At 35.0% G+C, this 20,867-nt stretch overlaps 1 protein-coding gene across 4 annotated transcripts; it reads right to left on the reverse strand.

Moving 5' to 3' along the window:
- Positions 1 to 1,748: 1,748 nt before the first annotated feature.
- Positions 1,749 to 20,642, reverse strand: LOC117341018. Of its 4 annotated transcripts, none has more exons than XM_033902821.1 (19): positions 20,600 to 20,642; positions 20,391 to 20,486; positions 19,255 to 19,414; positions 18,198 to 18,271; positions 16,037 to 16,060; positions 15,632 to 15,685; positions 15,393 to 15,515; positions 14,926 to 15,045; positions 14,417 to 14,482; positions 13,505 to 13,648; positions 13,085 to 13,219; positions 11,347 to 11,433; positions 11,156 to 11,193; positions 8,278 to 8,593; positions 7,433 to 7,518; positions 6,865 to 7,141; positions 5,282 to 6,521; positions 4,958 to 5,121; positions 1,749 to 4,234 (listed from the first exon to the last, which is right to left on the reverse strand). In XM_033902821.1, the coding sequence occupies exons 1-19, from the start codon at positions 20,628 to 20,630 to the stop codon at positions 3,795 to 3,797; spliced, it is 3,675 nt and encodes a 1,224-aa protein (XP_033758712.1). In that variant the 5' UTR covers positions 20,631 to 20,642; the 3' UTR covers positions 1,749 to 3,794. The 4 variants fall into 4 exon arrangements, with proteins under 4 accessions (XP_033758712.1, XP_033758711.1, XP_033758710.1 ...); XM_033902820.1 differs by having other exon boundaries at positions 5,282 to 6,515; positions 13,076 to 13,219; XM_033902819.1 differs by having other exon boundaries at positions 13,076 to 13,219.
- Positions 20,643 to 20,867: the final 225 nt, after the last annotated feature.

Genomic DNA, 20,867 nt, shown 5'->3' on the forward strand with positions numbered 1-20,867 from the left:
AAATATAAGCATTGAACTGTTACCAAATTGTAGTATACAGTCGATATGAATACAATTTTGGTGACAGATAAATATATTTCATGTCGCCCTAACGGGCGGCATTCTATTTATCTGTCACCAAAATTGTATTCATATCGACTGTATACTACCATTTATGAACAGTTCAATGCTTAAATATACCACAAGTGGAATATGACCTTCCGGTCTTTTGATTGGTCAAGAATTCGAACTTTGACCCAAGCTGTAATTGTTATAGACGTCATCAATAATCGAACGGCTGCACATCACCGGGTCCCGGCAGTCACTTGTACACCTTATTTGCATACGGGAAATTATACTTGGCCACCTTTTCCTTCGATTCAAACCGATATCATTGTGGTAAAAACAGGTCACACGACTCGTGATTGTTGGATATGGAATTTATTTCTCACTCGTAAGTTATTTTTCAAAAGTTGTAAAAGATACTCGCTAAAGCTCGTGTCTTTTGCAACTTTTAAAAAATAACTTACTCGTGTGAAATAAATTCCATATCCAACAATCACTCGTTGTGTAACCTCTATATATTATAGTTTGCGGTATTTTTTAGTCATCAACAATTTATTCTAGCGGTAAATCTTTGGATGCCGCTTTATACTCATATGATAGTTGTACAATCGTCTTTTCTTGGCAGGCATCTCGAAATAAAACTTGACAGACCGTCATCCACTTCTGAAGCAAAATATGATTCAAAGTGAACTTCTTTGTTCTTGACTGCCAGACGCCCTTTAAACAGTCTGGCAGTAATATTGGTTGCTCGCTTTGTGTTTATTTAATCCGCTTTTTCAAGAACGAAGCTAATATAATCATTTGACAGATTTGGAAATATATAGTTGCTTACATTGAGCCTGCTTTTGAGATAAACAACACAGATGTCTTGTTTCAGGGAGCAGCGGTCATCACTGTTTTTAGAGGTGATCATGTAACCCTATTTCAATCGTTTATTTAGAATTTAAAAAAAGTGAAGAAATGTAATAAAGGATAATTTTTAGTGTGAGATATTTGTTAGCCGTAAACAATTTATTTTAGGATTATAAGTTAGCGCGCGATGTTAGCCCAGAGGCCCCGTTTTGTCACAGTCTACGACTAACATACAGTGGGATACCATGGGCCTTATTGTCCTGAAGACTGAACTGAAGACAAATGCGAAACCATCCTCGATCCTTCAATTGATTAGATTTATGTGCTATGCATAAATCACATTATCAGAGGCATATGGCATTCTGGTGGTGTGCACTTTGTCCTGATGTTCAAAGAGTTGCCTCTCTTGCACTACACTGGTGCACTCGGAACTCCTCGGATGTAACTGCGCAACATATGGCACAGCCGAGGAGTTCCGATTGACACTGGTGCTGTCCTGGCATTTTGACCTTTAGAGTTGTCTCCCTTGTTGAGAATCTCCGTTTGAGAGTCTACAGTTACGGTCGATGATAACGGACAGCACTCAGGTAATCTTGAGCATCCATATAATTAATGTCGAAATCCCATTAAGCCTTTGTTGAATTGTTTCTTTTAATATTGTTCATGCCATTGATCTATGATAATTGTATCTTATGACATGAAGTGAGATACAGTACAGCAATTGTATTGTTTCCCTTCTCCCTCTCCTGCTCGGATTTAATTATTGTAGATGGTCTGTTAAGATAAATCTTTCTGTGTCAGCGACAAAGAAACTCATGGTCTTGCTGGAGTCATAGAACACAAACACATCGCAAGCTTGAGAATACAAGAATTTATTTACTTATGGCAACAAACATAGAACGAACGTCTGTGATGTAAGACGATATTGACCAAAAAAAAATTCCAGGAATGAAATGGAATAATTGAATAACATTACAATCTGGTATTTCTGGCAACAGCAATATTCACAGTAGTAGCAATTGCAACGCTAAGAAAATTAACATAAGAAATCAGAATATCACGTGACGCCAGTATAATACAGTTTAGTGATATATAATTACAGTATAAAATTATATAAAATAAATAAAATAAATAAAAACAAGACTTTGCCGCAAGGCCTTTCTGCCCTCTCAGGCTTCTTCAGGCGGACTGAACTTTTGTTATATACAGTGGAGTGTATATATATATAAATTTATGTTTATGTACTTTTATTGTCCATCAATGTTTACCTCCAAAAAATATATTTTGTACCATGTATTTTGGTATGTGCATGAAAATTGCATTTGAAAAAAAAAACTGAAATTATGAATTTGATATACAATGCATATAGCGAAATTTTGGGACTAAAATCATGGCATCGTTGCAAAAATTTGTAATTTGTGCAGTGCCGGCGAAATAAATAAAAAGGGTTATTTGATAAAAAATACATATAACGAAATTCACCAGGTGTCTTTGTATACAAAACTTAATAAAGTGACCCGTTCACATATTTTGTTTGGTATGTAAAATATTCCATGATTAACTTTGTGGAAGAAAAATTGATAAAACTGGACATAGTGCTAATTACCGAATTAATAATGTTGCAAATAGTTAATCTTAAAACAAAATATGTTTCACCTCAAGTTTTTAATTGATTGGAGAGTTTACTCATTCTACTGCATCATTATATCAATAAAACAATAGATAAATAGTCAAATAGATAAATTGATAAATAAATAAATGATTGAATAAAGAAATACAAAAGACATAATCAATTCCTCGCTACAAACACATCTAACACTGTACCTTTGACAAATAGACATTTGCACCAGGCATGCTGTTTTCCTATTTTTGACTAAAGCAGTGAAATTGAATTAAAAAAATTCTAAGAAAATAAAATGAATGCCTTAAACATAATAAAAGAAATATTTTTTCTTCATCTTAATGTGTAAACAAGAAAGAATATAAAAGAAATGATAATTATTCTCTGGTGAGAGTCACATCAGCAGTATATGAGATATGCTCGGAACAAGCCATGGAAAAGATTTAGAATAAGAGGAAAAATAAGCAAGAAACGGAAAATTAACAATAAGTCACCCGAATTCGTTCGGTGTGGCTTAATTTCGAACGTCTGATATTAACATGATTTATTATTAAGAATACAAAGTCACAAGTTAAAGTTTATCACAGTGAGTTTATGGAACGTATTTTGTCAATTGAATAAAACAAATATTACACTCATAAAGTCTATGAAACATTAAAACCACATAAGAATAAATCGACTTGATATTGTTTGTGGTGAGAAAATCACAACAGACATTGTCAACATGTAATCGAGTATCGTCCAGCTAAAAAATCAGAAAGCTACATTTTAAGTAAGATAATCGGACGTGCATTCGAAAATAAACATTTTATGATGGCCAATACATGCATTCCGTCTCGGATCAAAATACTGGGCAATGATATAACTACAGTGTCTGAAGCATATATGTTATGGGATACTGTGAGTCTCATAAAAAGCATATCAAAGGAACTGCCACAAAAAAAAACAAAAACAAAAAAAAAGAAGATAAAATTAACGGAATCTACATACGAAAAGATGAAACGAGATCAAAAAATGCACAAAAAATGAAATACACAATTTAAAAAAAGGAAAGGAGAATAACATCAGCTGCTGCTTAATCTACGATCTGACAATAGAGATTTTTTTCCTGTTGATAAATAAACATCTACGACACGTTAAGTGCCATGCAGTCTCTAACGGAATGTTTACGGATGTTTTACCAATAAATGAATGTTGGCTGTCCTATCATGGATTGATGACGTTCCTTACGTAGACATTATAAAGGAACAATCGCTTTGAAACACCAGCCTGTACGTTATGAAGTAAATGCCAACAGTTTGTAAGTTGTGTCTTGGTCTTCAGACAGCGCTTCCAAAAGGGGACGTATTGGAGTAACAAGACTTACGGTAGTTTTTATCATATAACCTATACCCATTCCAATGCATTTCAAAGGAGAATTTTCCTCGAAAAGGAACACAGCGGATCCTGAATCGCCTTGGGTAAAGAATATTTGCGAAGGGGCCAGCGAGTGTACCACGATCTGTCCTTTCATAATGTGCTTGGATGTACAATTACCGACTCCCATTGGTTCAAATTCTCCACTACTGTCACTAAATCTTATTTGACCTGTAGCTTTATTGAAACGAATGACTCCAACAGTGAAACCACTTCCAAGGCCACATTTGAAGACTTTGACCGTTCTGTTGCAGTTGAATTCTTCGCCACGAGCAAATGTAGCATCCATATTTTCAGCTTCTGGAAGAATATCAAATATGATTGTATATTTACATTCCTAATGTTGTTTGCTGATATGAACATACAAAGTGAAAACAACAAACATATGACCATGAATACACTATGAAAACCGTACGAAAACATTGTCTGTCGTGCAAATCACCTGATTAATCGGGTCATATTAATACGCCATCGACAGTAAGACAGGAAGAGTAGCTTCCCTTGGATCGATAACGTTGGTACGAGATAAGTGTTAAAACTATTGAGAGAGCATATACATTTTAATTAATTATACCATAATTCAAGAATTAAATAATAAATAAACATTATACAAAATTAAACAAAAAAGACCGGAAAATGCGGAACGACATTAATACAATAGCGTGGTGCATAGGCGGGATCTCCCGGCTTTTCTAATAGTTTGGCGTTTCGTCAAATCAAGGTTATGTAAATATATGAATTGAATAGATTTTTTAAATTTTCATTGCGGCTATGAATACCAGTAGCTAGCTACATATCCTCCGAGGCGCCACGGGATATGTAGCTAGCTACTGGTATTCATAGCCGCAATGAAAATTTAAAAAATCTATTCAATCCATATATAACAGACATTAAAATAAAACGTTATCTTTAATGGCGAAAAAAAAAACCCATCCACAAATGCTGTTATACACGTTCAGAATAAATCACGTCATAAGGCTATGAAGACAGTCAGCAACATAAAGATATGGGCAAAATACCTACTGTGACTGCGAAGCTGCTGTTTAGCCATGGCATGCTCGAGGTGCAGCTGAGGGCTACATGGGACCGTGTCCTCAACATTAAATAAAATGAGAGCCGCGTCTATGCCAACCTCCAGATCTGGGCGCAATAACAGCCTTCTAACGAAACCGCAAGTTTCCGCGACCCTGAAAGTAACAAATTTCGTATAAGTATGGCAAACTGTTTTAGAACTTTTCATTCATTGGTTTGGATTAATTTCAAGTTTTCAACTCCATTAATATTTATTGATATAATCTATCATTTGTTGGTTAACACTATATGGAGAAGAAAAATGATTTTACTAACTCCGTGTCCATTGCATCGTCATCGACAGTTTCAGTAGTGGCCATAGCATCGCCATCGTCCGGGCCTATTTTGTTGTCTTCTCTAAGAACTTCCAGGCGTTTTTCAGTTTTTCTTTTGTAAACGTTCAACAATACAGGTGAATTGTCTGGATCATATTTTTCATCAACGAAGGCATCACTGCTATCAAAAAACTTACGTAGAAATGTGTGTCCACATGTCAAAACTCCTACCTTCTTCTGAGAGTTTTCTACAAATACTCCAAGCGTGGCTCGTAAATGGTCGTAATCAATGCTACAACCTACTTGCAATGGACTTACGGTCGTTGGACAGAATCTAAAGGAACTTTCAACAACATGAACTAAAACACGTGATCCGTTCATGAACAGATTTTCTTGGAAAGGCATTTCAAATGATGGAGTTAATTCTTTGTCTGTGCTATGCAAGACTACCATGATCGTCTTGTCATATCCTTGACAACCATCGGGAAGTGATGAGATATGTCCTGGTATGATGGCGTTAAGAGAGCTGTGTCTTCTCCATAGCCTATCAGAGTAGAATTCTATTGTTTCTTCTAAGAGTTTATCCTCCTCTTCCGAAACAGCATCTGAATTATCTGTATTTAGATATTCACTGATGATATCTTTGTTCTCCACAATTATTAGCGTAGTAAAAAACTCTTCTTCAATCTCATCTAACACATCATTTGAGGAACCGAACAATATTCGTCTCATCGGGTTATCCTTCCGGTAATGAGGTTGCAAGTTGACGTCAACTTGGTGGTTTTGTAATAAATGTTTCTTCCCAATCATACAAAGACCGTCTAGGAGTATCTGTTCTGTGTCTTCACAGTACGCCAGGGTGAGAGTGTCATCTATATCGTTTCTAGTACACAGATTTATTGTTTCAATGTTTCGGAAAAACAATGCTATTGCCGAATGATTCCCGATGAACGTTGCAAGCATAAGAGGCGTGAATCCTTCAATGTGACAATACACATACTCGTACTCAAAACCACTGTTAACTCTCAGTTGATCCAGAATGAAGTTTGGAAGCAATGTCAGTGCTTTGTTTTTCAGATACCCTGCCCCCATTTCTAACAATTGCTTGACTAAGTCATCATTGCGGGTCAGAACAGCGTAATGCATTGGAGTCCAACCATCATTGAGAATATGAACGTTAGGCCGGAATTCTGGCTTCCTTTGGAGTAGCTGGATAATCCATGGGGGTATCTCACCTGTAACTTTAAACATCTTAAAATCTTATAAAACATCATATTTTGATATCAACATTAAAAAATCACCACGAGAGACAAACCTAATACAGGAGCATGGTATTATTTAAAATAGATAAAAACATATTGAGCTTTTCAACCGACAAGCATTAATATGACTTCTTGTAAGTGCTGCAAATTATAGAGTACACTTACTTCTGTGCCTTTATTGTTTCACTTGGCATGATTTTAAACGTGATCGAAATATACACACCGACCCACTAGTCCACTCCTTCACACACAACACACACACACTAATACACACACACACACACACACACACACACACACACACACGTGAATATTATACTACCGTCATGGCCAGAGCCTATATGTTTCTCTCGTCTGTCGGTGAGCCAGGTATCAAAATTGAAAATACCCGAACTGCAATCTTTACACTGCATCAGACTTCTCTCAGGAAGGATTACATCATTCAAAACACGCCGGAAGTCCTCCTCTGCATTGTATCGTCCAAGAACATAAAGCAAGCCATACAGTTGATAGGTGCACGCCATGCTGTACTCGGAGAGGAACGGGGATACGAAGAATAATTTTCGTGTCGGATTTCTCTCCTTGAATGAAGCTCGGAACTAAAGCAAAATAAAATGTCGATTATATGCGATAGCATACTATATTTAAGTATTTAATTCAATTCCAATCCTTTTCAGAAGATAAACTAATTTATTATCTTTTGGACATACTTTTAAGTAGTGACAAATTTTTATCATGGTTCTGAAGCTGTATGTAACTGATAAACCTGGCACAAAAACATCATTTACAACAGTTTATTGGTTTGGTTTATCCGCAGCGACTTTGAAATTAATGTATAAATCCCTTGTGATATAAGTAAAACCAAATATACGGACTTGTTGATTATTCACCTGTGCGGATGGGAGGTAAACCGTTCTTGTTGATAAATCAACTCTCTCCATGTTGACAGTGTTGACACCTTCTGTATTGCTTGATCCTTTTCAAGGTAGTTATTTGAATTTGAAAAATAGTAATTGCGTTATAATTACATGTATATCGTTGTAAAGTATACAGTGTTGCATTTAATGACGGTTGATATACATATCTGTAAAGATTATGTTTCATATTTGACTTTTTGTACTCTAAGGAAAGAAATTGATCACTAGAAATACATTTACGTGTATAAGAGAGTATATATATACATATATTTCTATATGGGGTAATCTATAAGACTTTCCTGTTAAGATACTCAGACAGATACGAGTTCAATGAACCTGAATGGTTATCTGTCCTAGTTCTACTGTAGTGTATATACTACCTTGCAGTAAATTGGTACTGATTACAATTTTGCTTCCACTAGTAGAACGATAAGTTTGAATTGTAATTTTTAAGACCGACACGCAAGTCATCTTTCACATTTAATTCTCACTAACCCGCAAAAATATCAGCATTAGGTCATGAGAATCTTAGAATCATTTCAGGCAAATTATAGTAAAGTCCTAACGGTTGAACTAGAAAAGATTATCAAAATGTGGAAAGTTTAGGGACGGCTAAAAGTGGAAGGCATATGGCGGTCGAAATATGATGAATATATGTCACCCTGATCTTTTGGATCAGACGACCTAACAATGTTAGTCAGCAACTGTTGATGCTGCAAACCTGTATCCAAACAAAGCATATACTACACTATTGATATATATATTTTTTACTTTCGTTATTCTTTTTTATATATATTTTCAATTAGATTTAAGCATACCATCTGGCCGTTCATGTGTGGCAGGTGGGAAAGTAGAGTCAAAACCTCCAACTTTCCTCATATATTTCAACAAAACTTTGTCCTGGCATGGGTCAAGACATTCGATAGGGGTATGACCAGATTCATTTCTCTCATCCAAATCGAAACCAGATTGTAACAGGAAAGACGTGGTTCTCTTTAATCCCAGTGCCGTTGCTGAGTGCAGAGGAAAGAACTGCCCTGATTTGCTTAGGTCCTCTTTCGACAGCGCTAATGCTCGCAACAAACGAATGTTTCCATGTTTTGTTGCATGCTGAACGGATATTTCTTCGAAAGGCTAAATAAAGTAAACATATTATATCATGATGTTAACAATCACTCAAATATCTCTCAAATATACAAACATATTGATGACACATTTTTGTGTCGTATCAGTGTATTGCATAAAAGAAGGCCGGGAAAAAAATCTGATGATTCGTATTAAACCGTTTTAAAAACTTTAAAGCACGATCTATAATGAATCGAAAAACAAAGTAACGAACAAGACGGACTTTCAAGTGTCCAACAGCGTATCATCATTGAGCACACATTTATTGCGACACTAACAATTGAAACTCAATTTGACAGCTATCAATCTAGAAATAATGTATAGATATTTGGAACGATATTCTGAATACCTGTCTACCTCCAGGTAATTTTTTTCCACCTCGCTCCTGAAACATTCACATCGTGATAACATAAACAACATTTAGGAAAGAATAGATTTATCGCAATATTAACTCTTTAAAAATTCTGTTCTTTAAACATAAGATAAATATTCAGAATATAAGCTTCGTCCAAAATTTATAGGCATGCGAATGGCGTAGCGTATTTGGTGTACAACCAGTACAGCCAAAGCTATAGTATTTTATACAGTATTTCTGACCCATCTGCTAATTAATAATCACTGATATCAAACTAGATTTACCTTCAAAATGAAGGGATGTTACTTTTTCAACAACATGTTTGCTTTTCACTCATAACTTAACAGTATTGTGCTTTTGGTTAGTATTGATAGAAAAATATTAGAACCTACCCACACTATATCAACAAGGTTTTACAATAGAAAAACCTGAAAGTGTGGGGTGGGCTTCGATTCACTTTGAATTTAAGTTCAATCCGATTTAATATCAAATGCTATAGGTTTAGAAATGTACCTTGGTTTAGAACCTTAAATATCAATGTATGTTATTAATTTGTCGTATGGCTTGGTTTGGTTTGCGTGCGACATGCATGTGTGTGGTGAGAGCGTATGTGTGTTTTGGGAGGCTGCGGTATGTTCGTGTTAAGTCTCCTTGTGATAAGCCGGAACTTTTGCCGATTTAAAGTGCTACCTCACTGAAACATACTGCCGAAGACACCAAGCTGCACACCCCACCCGGTCACATTATTCTGACAACGGGCAAACCAGTCGTCCCACTCCAAATATGCTGAGCGCTAAGTAGGAGTAGCAACTACCATTTCTAAAGACTCTGGTATGTCTCGGCTAGGGAAAAGAACCCAAAGCCTTCCTCACAGGGACGAAATGCTCAACTAAAGGCCAAAAGTGAGGCAGTGTCAAGGGAGACGTTAGGAAGAAGTTATTCAGAAAGAAGAGAAAAGATAAGAACTCAAATTGAGTCGCCTCTTACGATCATGCAATGGGGGCAGCAGGTACGCCCTACCTTCAGGGCAGTGTCGTATTACAATGATTTAAAGATAAGAAGATGGTCAAAAGCGATCGTGATAGCCGACGATGTATCGACTGTAGACGGAAGTAATCTGTATATTTTAGACTGGTGTGCAAGGGGCAATCTGATTGGTTGACAACTCTGTTAACAAATCAAAATATAATTGTCGACCAATCATGTCTACTTCCGTTCCACATTCGATGCATCGTAGATCTTCAAGTGTTACACCTTGTTGATATATACTATGAGTAGGGCCTATTATTTTTTCTATTAATGTTAACAAAAAGTAGACGCCTGTGCGTAGTTCAACTTGCTATAAGCGCTATCTTAAGCAAATTAAGCTACGTTATTTAATGCACGTCTGACTTAGAATTTAGATTAAAAGAACAAGTTAATCTTCCGAAAACCCCCATCAAAGCTGAAATATAATAATATATATTCCTTTTTCGATCATAGAAAATCAACTGAACTAATCCAGTACTTAGAAATTGTCTTAAAAATATCCAGAACTATTCACAATTCATCAAAGCTAAAGATATTGAGTCGTCCTCTGCTACTGTCATTCTGTTCATACTCCGGACAAGCATTACGGGAGCAGCGCGCTTAGTTGGCGGTTTTATACGAATCGTACCTTTCGAGTACAGCAATTTCCCCGAAACTCTCACTTTTCACGGCCAGATACACACATGGGTTTCCTACCATGAAAGGAGTTGCTTACAATCACATCTATCACGTGATTTTGAATCAAGCTTGCACCAATTCACTTTGCATGTACTATGTATATTATCTAAATAGAGTTACTTTGATTTAAAAGAACTGAATAATGCGGTAGATTTTTTTTTTCTTTCCTGTGTGTTGTTTATACACCGATGAGAATGGAATATTTAGGCTTATGTACAGTATCATTTTTTTCCAATGTTTTATTTTTCGTTTCGTTTGATATAGTTTCGTTTTGCTTTCGTTTCGCACTTTACAGGACTTTTCCAGAAGAGCAGAATTTGAACAGCTGCAAACGTTTGCAGGATAGCAACATATTTGTTATTATTTTTTGAACTAGTTTTAACTCCGTGACAATGACTTAATAATATATTATTTATCCATATGTCAATAAAGGAAAAAATGCTTACAAACTCTGTATTTACATATTAACCTATGTCAAATAATTTGAAATATAATTTGATAAAACTTACATCTGGCATACGGCTACTGCTTTGTAATTCCGGTAATCCTTTAAAAAGAGCATTGGACGCATTATAAAAAAAATCAATTTCCTTTTTCATTTAATAAGAATCCATTACTTTTTTGATAAAATTGTGAATGCATCTGAACTGTTTATTTTAATATATATATTCAAAGATTGTAAAAAATCATGTTTAGTTACCCGATGGTGGAGAAGAAGGCGGAGTAGGTGGTGACTCTCCAGGAAAGTGTTGTCTGTCTCGATGTTCCCTCTCTTTTCCCCCCTTACCTACGAGTAAGACATATTTTGTTGAATGTAAATGTGTGTGACGACAATAAGAACTATTTTTTTGTAGAATGAATGTTGCATTATGTTAGAGGGTGAGCGTTTGTCCTTTAATGTATATACCGTATAGCGAGAAATTTTAGCGGGCCTTTACTTAGGCGATTTGGCGGGCCCGTATAAAGATCGCAAAAGTTTAACCAATCAATTTTTAACAACGTCAATTAAAAAGACGCGAAAAATTCAATTTCGCTTATAGCTCCCGTTCCGACCGTCATTAATTCTGATAACTCCCGATAGTAACGAGTGGTGCGTAACGTCGGTTGTTGTCTGGCAACTGTCGGCCAAAATGCCGATAGGTACATTCAAATACCAATGTAGCTAGTGAACAACTACTCATGATACATGTATAGCAATACAAGTATGACATATACCGCATTATAATTGATTTTTGCGAAAACAAAGACATCTACCCATACCATTCAATGAACTGATGTTAACACTTTACCTGTAGACTCATTGTTAAAATTACACATTATAAATAGATAACCACGGCGATATCATACGGTTGACTAAATTATCTTTGTCTGATGTTTGTGCACTGTACACATATTCATATAAACACTAATTTAGCAAATCTACATGTATGTGTTCGTCTCACGATTTTTGGTAATAGTTTCCGGTTTCAAGACAGAGGATCGATAATACACAACACACTTAATCAACATTGATAGGATGTATGGACATAACATAGTTATCTATATATACCGGTAGCTAGTATAGATGCCCAACGCCAAATCAAAACCCTAGATTTAAGGGATATCGCTAAATGTTAACCCGTCAAAATTTAACGTTCAGCTTTCATGACCACATCGCCAAATTTTATGACCGCTAAAATTTCCCGCTATACGGTACTATGTAGACTGGCCCCATGTCTCTAAAATATCAAAAAAAAAAAAATAAAAAAAATTTAGCTTGATGATTTTAATCTCTAGGATATGTCTGATTCTAGACCTAAGTTTCAAACAAGGGGCAGATAATCTAGTATTAGAATTTAACTTGGCAATTCTTAACAAAATAACTTAGGTTCTGGAGGCCAGTCTAGGCACTATGTTATCCAATAGTTGGTAAAACTTGCGGAATAAAGTTTAATTGAATTGAATAATTTAATCAATTACAAGGGACTTCACGGGAGTTTAAGTAGCCAATATCCTATACCAACACTAATCTAATTCACTGGTATAACCCAATATATTAATGTAAAATATTCCTTCATACGGACAAAAGGTCAGTCTTAATTTCAAAACTGTTGCAATGGCAGATAGTTGGGGTTTTGGGGGTTTTTTTTTGTCGAAAACCCTTTAAGAGAAAAACATGAGCAAATCACAGCCCCCTATGCAATCCGGCAAGTGCCATAAATTAAACCAGCAAAGTTTTCTACCGATAAGAAAAAGGGATTTTTAAAATCTATATTTTTTGTAAGATATGAAATATCTGTCTTTACTGCTCATTGTTTTGCGTTGTTAGATTATAAATTCAGTATGAAATGTAAACAGAAACTTGAAGTTATGATTTTAACAAATCATTGTCAATCTATCATACGAACCGCCATTAAACAGAATTAAAATTATATTAAATCTCAACAAACCAGAGTTACCGTCGCTTTGTTTGTTTCTACGTCTACCGAATGCCTTTCTTGTATTTTCTCTCTTGGACACTTTCCTTTTTCTGTTCCTGTCAGGTTTTCTTGCCTTATCATAGTCATCAGATGAAGAAAAATCGTCATCAGCCACTGCAAAACAGATTTTCTTAGACCATTACTACATCCAGTATGAAAAGTATGTTCTTTCATCTATATCGAATCAAACAGGCGATTGTTTTTTCAAGACCATCGCACTTTGATATAATAAAAAGCAAAACTTAAATGTAACATATATTTTGATAATGAACATCAGCACCACAAGTAAACTATATTTTTCTGCAATTTGTCGGAAACTTATGTTTTGACAAATGATAGTCAAGCTTTTATACGAACCGCCATTAAACGGATTTAGAAGTATATTAAATCTCAACAAACCAGAGTTCCTGTCGCTTTGTTTGTTTGCACGTCTGCCGAATGACTTTCTCCTATTGTCCTCCTCGGGCACTTTCCTTTTTCTGTTCTTCTCAGGTTTTCTTGCCTTATTATCGTCATCAGATGGCGAAAAATCACCATCAGCCACTGCAAAACAGATTGTCTTAGACTTTTCTTAATACGGTATGGAACATTATGTTCTTTCATCTATATCAAATCAGAGGCGATTTTTTTCAAGACCATCGCACTTTTATAGAATAAAATTAAAACTTAAATGTAACACATAGTTTTAAAGATGGACATTAACATTCAAAGAAAATGATATATTTTCATAATTTGTCAGATTATGTAGCATTTGACAAATGACTGTTGAAATACAGCAATTTTGTGAAAAGTGTTTTATGCTATCATATACATTTTTGAAAGCTCGTAGCCATTTATCTCTGATTCGATCGTTAAACACCGCATAATCATTCTATTTAACCGAAAATCCAAATGAATCAGGAAATGAACAATGACATGATTTATCAACTGTAGTAAACAACTAAGTACAATCCAAATAGCTTTGATATTTCTCTTTTATCATGATTTAGACATGTTTGCTGTGAATTGTTAAAATCAGGCCCCCGGGTCAGTATATAGGGTCACACCCAGATATCAAAATTCATTACTGGCTAAAATGTTGTTTTTTTTTTGTATGCCAGGTAGCTTTGATATTTCATTAATATCATGTTCTTGACATTTGATTTTGAATTGTTAAAGTCCTTGGTCAGTATATAAGGCTAGTCTTTTCCCACCCATTGGGGCTTAGTTTCCCGGCTATATCTTAGAAGTAACTAAGATCCTCGCCCCATAACCTCATATAACCTTGCCGGACAACTAAAGATAAACACAATAATGATGTAAAAATTAGACCTTGGGTCTTTTTCCATCCTTTTTTTCTGCCTCCTTCCATTGAGCGGTCTTTAAAGACAGGCTTGACTGCATTCAGAATTGTAATCAAAGGTGAAATGTTTACAAACATTAGCTAAGATCCGATTATATTCATACAAACATTGGTAAAACATAATGCCAGAATCAAAAATCATAATCATAAATAATAATAAAAAAATTGCTCAAATTATAGATAATTACTGCTATTTCAGGACTGTAGATACACCTGAAAGTTATATTACTGATAAAATTATAATGATATCAAGCTAGTGAGACAATTACCATGCATTGATAGAAATCCTCGTCAGACGAGCATGTGCACAAACAAGTAACCCTAGTAAATACTAGCCGCAATATACTGCTAGGCTTTGCTCGGTCGAGCTTAATACTAGTAATGCAGAGGTCCGCGGTCCGATTTCTAGCGGGACATTGAAACAAATTGAAATCATCATGCTCTTTGTTTAATACATATATCTTTAAATTGAACAAACCTATAACTCTGTTTTTTCTTCTCTTTATTAAATCTTTTTCCACGCACACTCTCCCTTTTCTGTCCTTGTTAGCTTTCCGTTTCATAATGTATTTTGATGGATGAAAGTCGTCATTTGCTACTGTAAATGCATTTGTTAATTACAAATTCTTACATTAAACAATTAATGGTCATTTTTGTTATAATAGCATTCTTTTTGCAATACCGTCAAGGTTTGTTGAAGATATACGGATTTTTTTCTTTATTTCAAAGTTACTATTGAGCTATTTAATGCGCTAAATTGAGATATCTTATGCGCTTAATTGAGATATTTTATGCGCTAAATTTTCTTACATCTTATATCTCCCGCAACCCTACTCACTGGTTGCAGTATCACAAAGCATATTATAGATTTTTGATTCAAATATGTTGAGAGTTGTACACTCTTATACATATTTCACTAAAAAAATTATCAAAATTTATCTTTACCTCGTTCTATACCATCGGGGAATGCAGTGGCGCTGCGACTCCAATATGGACAATGGAGGCCGAATCTTTTTTCTGGTGAGTGATCTTCCATGAATTTTGCATCCCTGTCGATATCAGATCCGTCTGTAAACAATGCAAAACACAACAGCTTCATTATTGCATGAGTGATAGTGCTGTACATCAGATATGGTTTTTTTCTGAAGCTGTATTGTAACGAGTGAAAAAAATATCTTTCGTACCTGGATCACTCCTGCCCTCTTCAAACTCTTCAGAAGCATGGCGTTTGTCTATCCCTTAAACGAACAGAGAGAATCAATTTATTGATAGATCTAGGTGATGCATGCATTTTCATTTCAATAAGCTGATGTGTTGTACTTTTGGGATATTTTCACTGTTGGAGTTATTATAGTAAATATAAAGTTGTATTAAGTGACTTCCTTTTTAAAAAGGTAATGAAACTAATTTAGGATCATTTGCTATTACACTTTAAGTAATATTTCAATTTAAACGGTTGCAGAAAGTTGCTTATGGCAAGATGCTTCTTCTACTCCTTTTAGGATACTATGACTAGTGTGGAAGAATCATTAGATTTTGAAGCTATATTAAAAGTCATAGATACTTAACTTCAATATCAAAATACTCACCCGCTTCATATATTGGTTTGCTGCCTACAACCGATCAAACGGCGGTATATAAAATAAAGCATATCAAAACAATGCAAAACAGGAGCTTTATAAAACTTCAAGTCAGCTTTTTATTACAACATTGTTGCTATATACTACAGTAAATCATTGAACCCTCAATTTTGCAAAGAATAATGTCGCTGAGAACAAAATAAAGCAATACCGGAAAAATAGCTTTTGGGTTAACCAGATGTCCAAACATCGATATTATTCATTACACAGTCCCTATTCCTCAATTTCTTCATACGCCAATCATAAAATAAACGTGATTTTTCCTTTATTTATTTCTCTTTTTTTTTTTTTTTTTTTTAAATTAATTCATTTTTTCTGAAATACAAAAACATGCTTACTGCAAAAATAAAAGATTCGATTATTGAACAAATTCATTCTCATAACTTTTTCTCTCTTACCGAAATGATCGGTCTGTGGATACTTTAATTTACTGCTTCCAGTATTGGCGGGAAGTAATTGTTACGTTCTTTTCGTAATTTTCTGTCCGGCTTGTAATTACTGATCTAGACAAGCTAAACTATGACGCCCAAAGGGCAAGTCAGATAATTTGGTGTTGTCCGTCCGTGGTCAACGTTTCCATTCAAACGACTTATTCTCGGAACCTAAAAGGCCCGAGGTACTGATATTGGTCATGCTTAGGTAGGGGCTGCCAATGTTGTTCAAATGAATTACCTTGATCAACATTTTTTTCAGCTAAGAGGAGTCAAATATGTCAGAACTTTTAAACAATTTATTTTTAGTCAAGAAGCCACGAGACTTAATATTTGGCCTCTAGCATGCTGGGATGAGAGGCTACCAAGTTTTTCAAATGAATGACTTTGGCCTGTATTCAACGTTACAAGGGTCAAATAGGCTAAACCTTTAGATGGATTTCGATGAAAATGAAAAACACAGAGACCTGATATTTGGCCAATAGTATGCGGGAATGAAGGGATACATAATGCATTTAAATGAGAAAAGCTATCAATATCTTATATTTGCATAGAGTTGCAATAAGCTTAGTATCTGTAACAAGAGCTGTTCTCGCAAATGTTTGTCAATAAATAATCAAAATATATTAAATGGAATTTCGCAATTGCATTGATAATATTTATATTGTTTACTTGATCAGATTATGTTTTGTGAATTCATGCAATTTTCAAAACCATACCAATTTATATATATATAAATTATTTATTGACAAACATTCGGGAGACAAGTTATGCTGTTGTAGATTAAATGAATATATTAAATACAAATGTAATTGCTTTTGAACATATTTCTTCAATTTTTTGACAAAATATTATCCTAATGAGAGTTGTCTCCCTTGAAAAATGTGGACCGGTATAAATTGTCTATTGTGAGCATTTTCACATTATTTTATTTTCAATTTCACCTTCAAGAAGGGATAGTGTATTTCCATAGTGACTCTTTAACCAAATATCGGCAACCTAGAACAATCATAAAGTGATGTGTTAATAGCTTTCAACATTTGCAATTTTTTTTAAAAAATATGTTTTTTCCCAAAAAAAAAATTTCAGTTTAACTATGGCAAGGGATAGTTTAACCCCAACAGGTAATCTAATACTATGTATTAATTACAATGCCTTTCAACACTCACAACATAAACTTAACACAAAGTCCAAAGATTTAAAAACAAAAACAAAAAAACACAGATTTTTAAGTTTTACTCCAGGAAGGGATAGTTTAACCCCAGAGGGACTCTATTGCCAATTATCAGCAACCTAGTACAATTATAAAGTGATGTATTAATACCTTTTTGCACTTGCACCAAAAACTTAACGCAGAAATATTTCAATAAGTCCAAAAATTTGAAAATTTAGGTTTTTTCCCAAACAAATATTTTAGTATAACTCTGGCAGGGGAAAGTTTGACCCCCACAGGAACCATATTACCATAAATTTGTATGCCTTTTAACACTTGCGCCAAAAATTTAACATTTGAAAAGCCGACGCCGACGCCGGAGTGACGACATAAGCTCTCACTCTTCTTCGAAGAGACGAGCTAAAAATGACATAGATATCAACTTCAAAGTTGTTCTAAAAGCAGATGAGTAATACAGGCTCGTAGGGCCTCTTGTTCTCTTTAGTGAAACCTTGGAAGTACGTACTTGCTCGTTTAACCGAGGTTTTATCGTATTTATTGATCGTTTGCATCTCCAGTGTTCTAAATGTCACCTGCTGCCTGCAACAATATAGGAAATAAAGTGTATTTTACATATTTTAGTATGAAGTTGTCAAAAATCTGTAAAATATCATAATATAGAATCAAGCGTTATGCGATTTTATTGAACAACATTATACTTTTTTCTATAAGTCTATTCCAAGGAAGCATCGATCGCTGATTAGGATCAAGGTCCCTACATAATATGAAAAATATACACCTCATGTTAACAAATTATGTCTAGACGTTGTCCGTTCGCTTTCCGTTAGCTCAAACTTCCGATAATTAAAAAAGCAGTACTCTTAATTTACTTGTGTATTATATGCCGATATAGCAAGTGCATGTATGCAAACACGTCTGTATACAATTTTTACCAGGTGTATATTTCACTGACTGTAGTCACGCACGGCCGAACATCGCCTTCGGGACGAGCTGACATAAACATTTCGCTAAGAGAAGTCAGCTCGTCACGTACATTCACAAGAGCACCGCCTAGTACTTGAAGATATCTCAAACAAAATAAACGTCACAAAGTTGAAACAAGAACTCTTTTTTCACAATCTAGCGGCTTTATCTGGCTCAAGGTTGCGTGGAAGGAAAAATGAAAGATATGGACTTTGGGGAAAACATTTTCAATGACATCCTTTCTGGTGACATGTTTATGTATTGGTTTAGAATTTATTGGAGCTTAGGTTGCGTAGAACAAACAACTTCCATTGGTCAGCAGATAGAGAAGCTAGGAGGAAGTAGACAAGATTCCAAGCCTTTTGATATAATACGTCTGACATCAGAGGAAGGTTGTGACTAAGCCAATTAGAGGAAGTATGAAAAGTGATGAGGTGATGGAGATCTATGTTTGTTTTGAGAAAATGTTGATTTAACGTTGTCAAAGATATTGTTCATATACTTTGTAATAGCAGTTCAGATTAAGTTTGCAATGAATTGATTACAAAACTATTTCCATTAAGTGGCTAATATCTCGTGTTATTTAAATAATTACCTACCATATGTTGTTCATAAGAACATGAGCATAGGTTTTGCCTTTACGATATTTTTTGTCCAGTTTGTCGTTGTTGGCCTGATCAAATTCTTCCCATGTCTTATCACGTTTGTTTTTCCAAAACCATCGTCGGTCGTCCCCTCCCACAACGTCATGACAGATACCTGAATTATAAATATGAAAATGTAAGTACATTTCCAAAGTTACTAGCAGCAACTAATCATAAATATCAAAATATGAAAATAATAATACATCAATAAATTAGGATATCAAAAATAAAAAATAATCATATATTCCAAAAAGTGTACCATAGGGTGTTCATGCAGAAAAAAAGTGCCACAGGTCAGATGGACAACAACGTGTCTATAGAAGTCGTGGTACGCGATATTCTGACGCTTGCGTAACAGAGAGCGACAGATTCGGGGGAGGGTATGTTATAGTATCGGCAGGAATATCTCAAGGTGTGAAAACACCTTTCGTGGTGATCGATAGTAATCCTACAGCAGTAAGATATCGGGATAAGGTCTTGAGACCACACGTTCTTCGTATCCATCAACGTGACCTTACATTGCAGCAGGATAACGCGAGGCCCTATGCTGCTAGGATTTGCCGTGACTTTCTTCCTCACAACAACGATATTGATTGGCTACCATACAGTCTAGATATGTCTCCAATTGAGCATGTGTTGGACGAGCTAGACAGGAGGGTTAGGAAGCGCATCAACGTCCCATATAACGTAGCTCAACTCACGCAGACCTTTATTCAGGAGTGGAATAATATCCATCAAAGGGCAATAGAAACCTTGATGGGGTTAATGTTAAGGAGAGTAAGAGCGGCGATTTATTTTTTTCCGCTAGTGTAGGAATAAGTCTTTCTCTGACATTTTGCTTAGATTATCAAACCGAATCGTATTGTGTTCAATATCATAGACATTGCTTCCGTGACTAGCGGAATGACGAAATTATTATTTTTAGAGTTAATATGTTTCTCAACGCTGTCGATATTTTTTAACGAAAAATAACACAGGCACAAATCAGCTTGAAAAATGGTTGTATTGTATATTCACGCAACATAAATTTAAAGAAAAACACATTTACTACTGATATCTTATATCAGGCGTTACTGTGCGTATATAATTACCTTTTCTTCTACTGTGATATGGCGAACCCACAATAGGTGTTTCTTTGGGTACAGAAGCTTTGGCTTGATGTACTTCAGAGTCGTCATTTGATCCATCTGTAAAGATGGTGCCATAGACAAATCATAGACGTCTATTCAAATCAGTATAACAAATTGATATGATTGTATATATGCAACATTTGAAATGAATGATATCCAATTTTTCATACCTGGGTCACTTCTGTCTTCTCCATGCATCATCCGTTCATGTACCCTTTCCTTTTCCCCTAACAAGATATTAAATAATATATATCTATTTATTGCATTTTTCCAGTGAAATATAAAAAAATATCAAACTGATAAAACTTACATTTTCACTGCAGCGATGAGCAGTGAAAATATAAGATTTTGCAGTGAAAATATAAGATTTTGCAGTGAAAATATAAGCTTTTCGTTTTTGACCAATCAGAGCGAACCTTTGTATTCACCTCATTGAAG

Source organism: Pecten maximus, chromosome 13, assembly GCF_902652985.1.
Source record: "Pecten maximus chromosome 13, xPecMax1.1, whole genome shotgun sequence".
Lineage (NCBI taxonomy): Eukaryota > Metazoa > Mollusca > Bivalvia > Pectinida > Pectinidae > Pecten > Pecten maximus.

Excerpts from the sequence above, each read along its gene's own strand:
- LOC117341018 (XM_033902819.1), bottom strand. The coding sequence starts at position 20,630 with ATGATGCATGGAGAAGACAGAAGTGACCCAG. Across the intron at positions 15,516-15,631 it reads AGAGGGCAGGAGTGATCCAG|ACGGATCTGATATCGACAGG; the intron begins GTACGAAAGATA and ends CATTGTTTACAG. Across the intron at positions 8,594-11,155 it reads GCAGTAGCCGTATGCCAGAT|CCTTTCGAAGAAATATCCGT; the intron begins GTAAGTTTTATC and ends TACTTTATTTAG.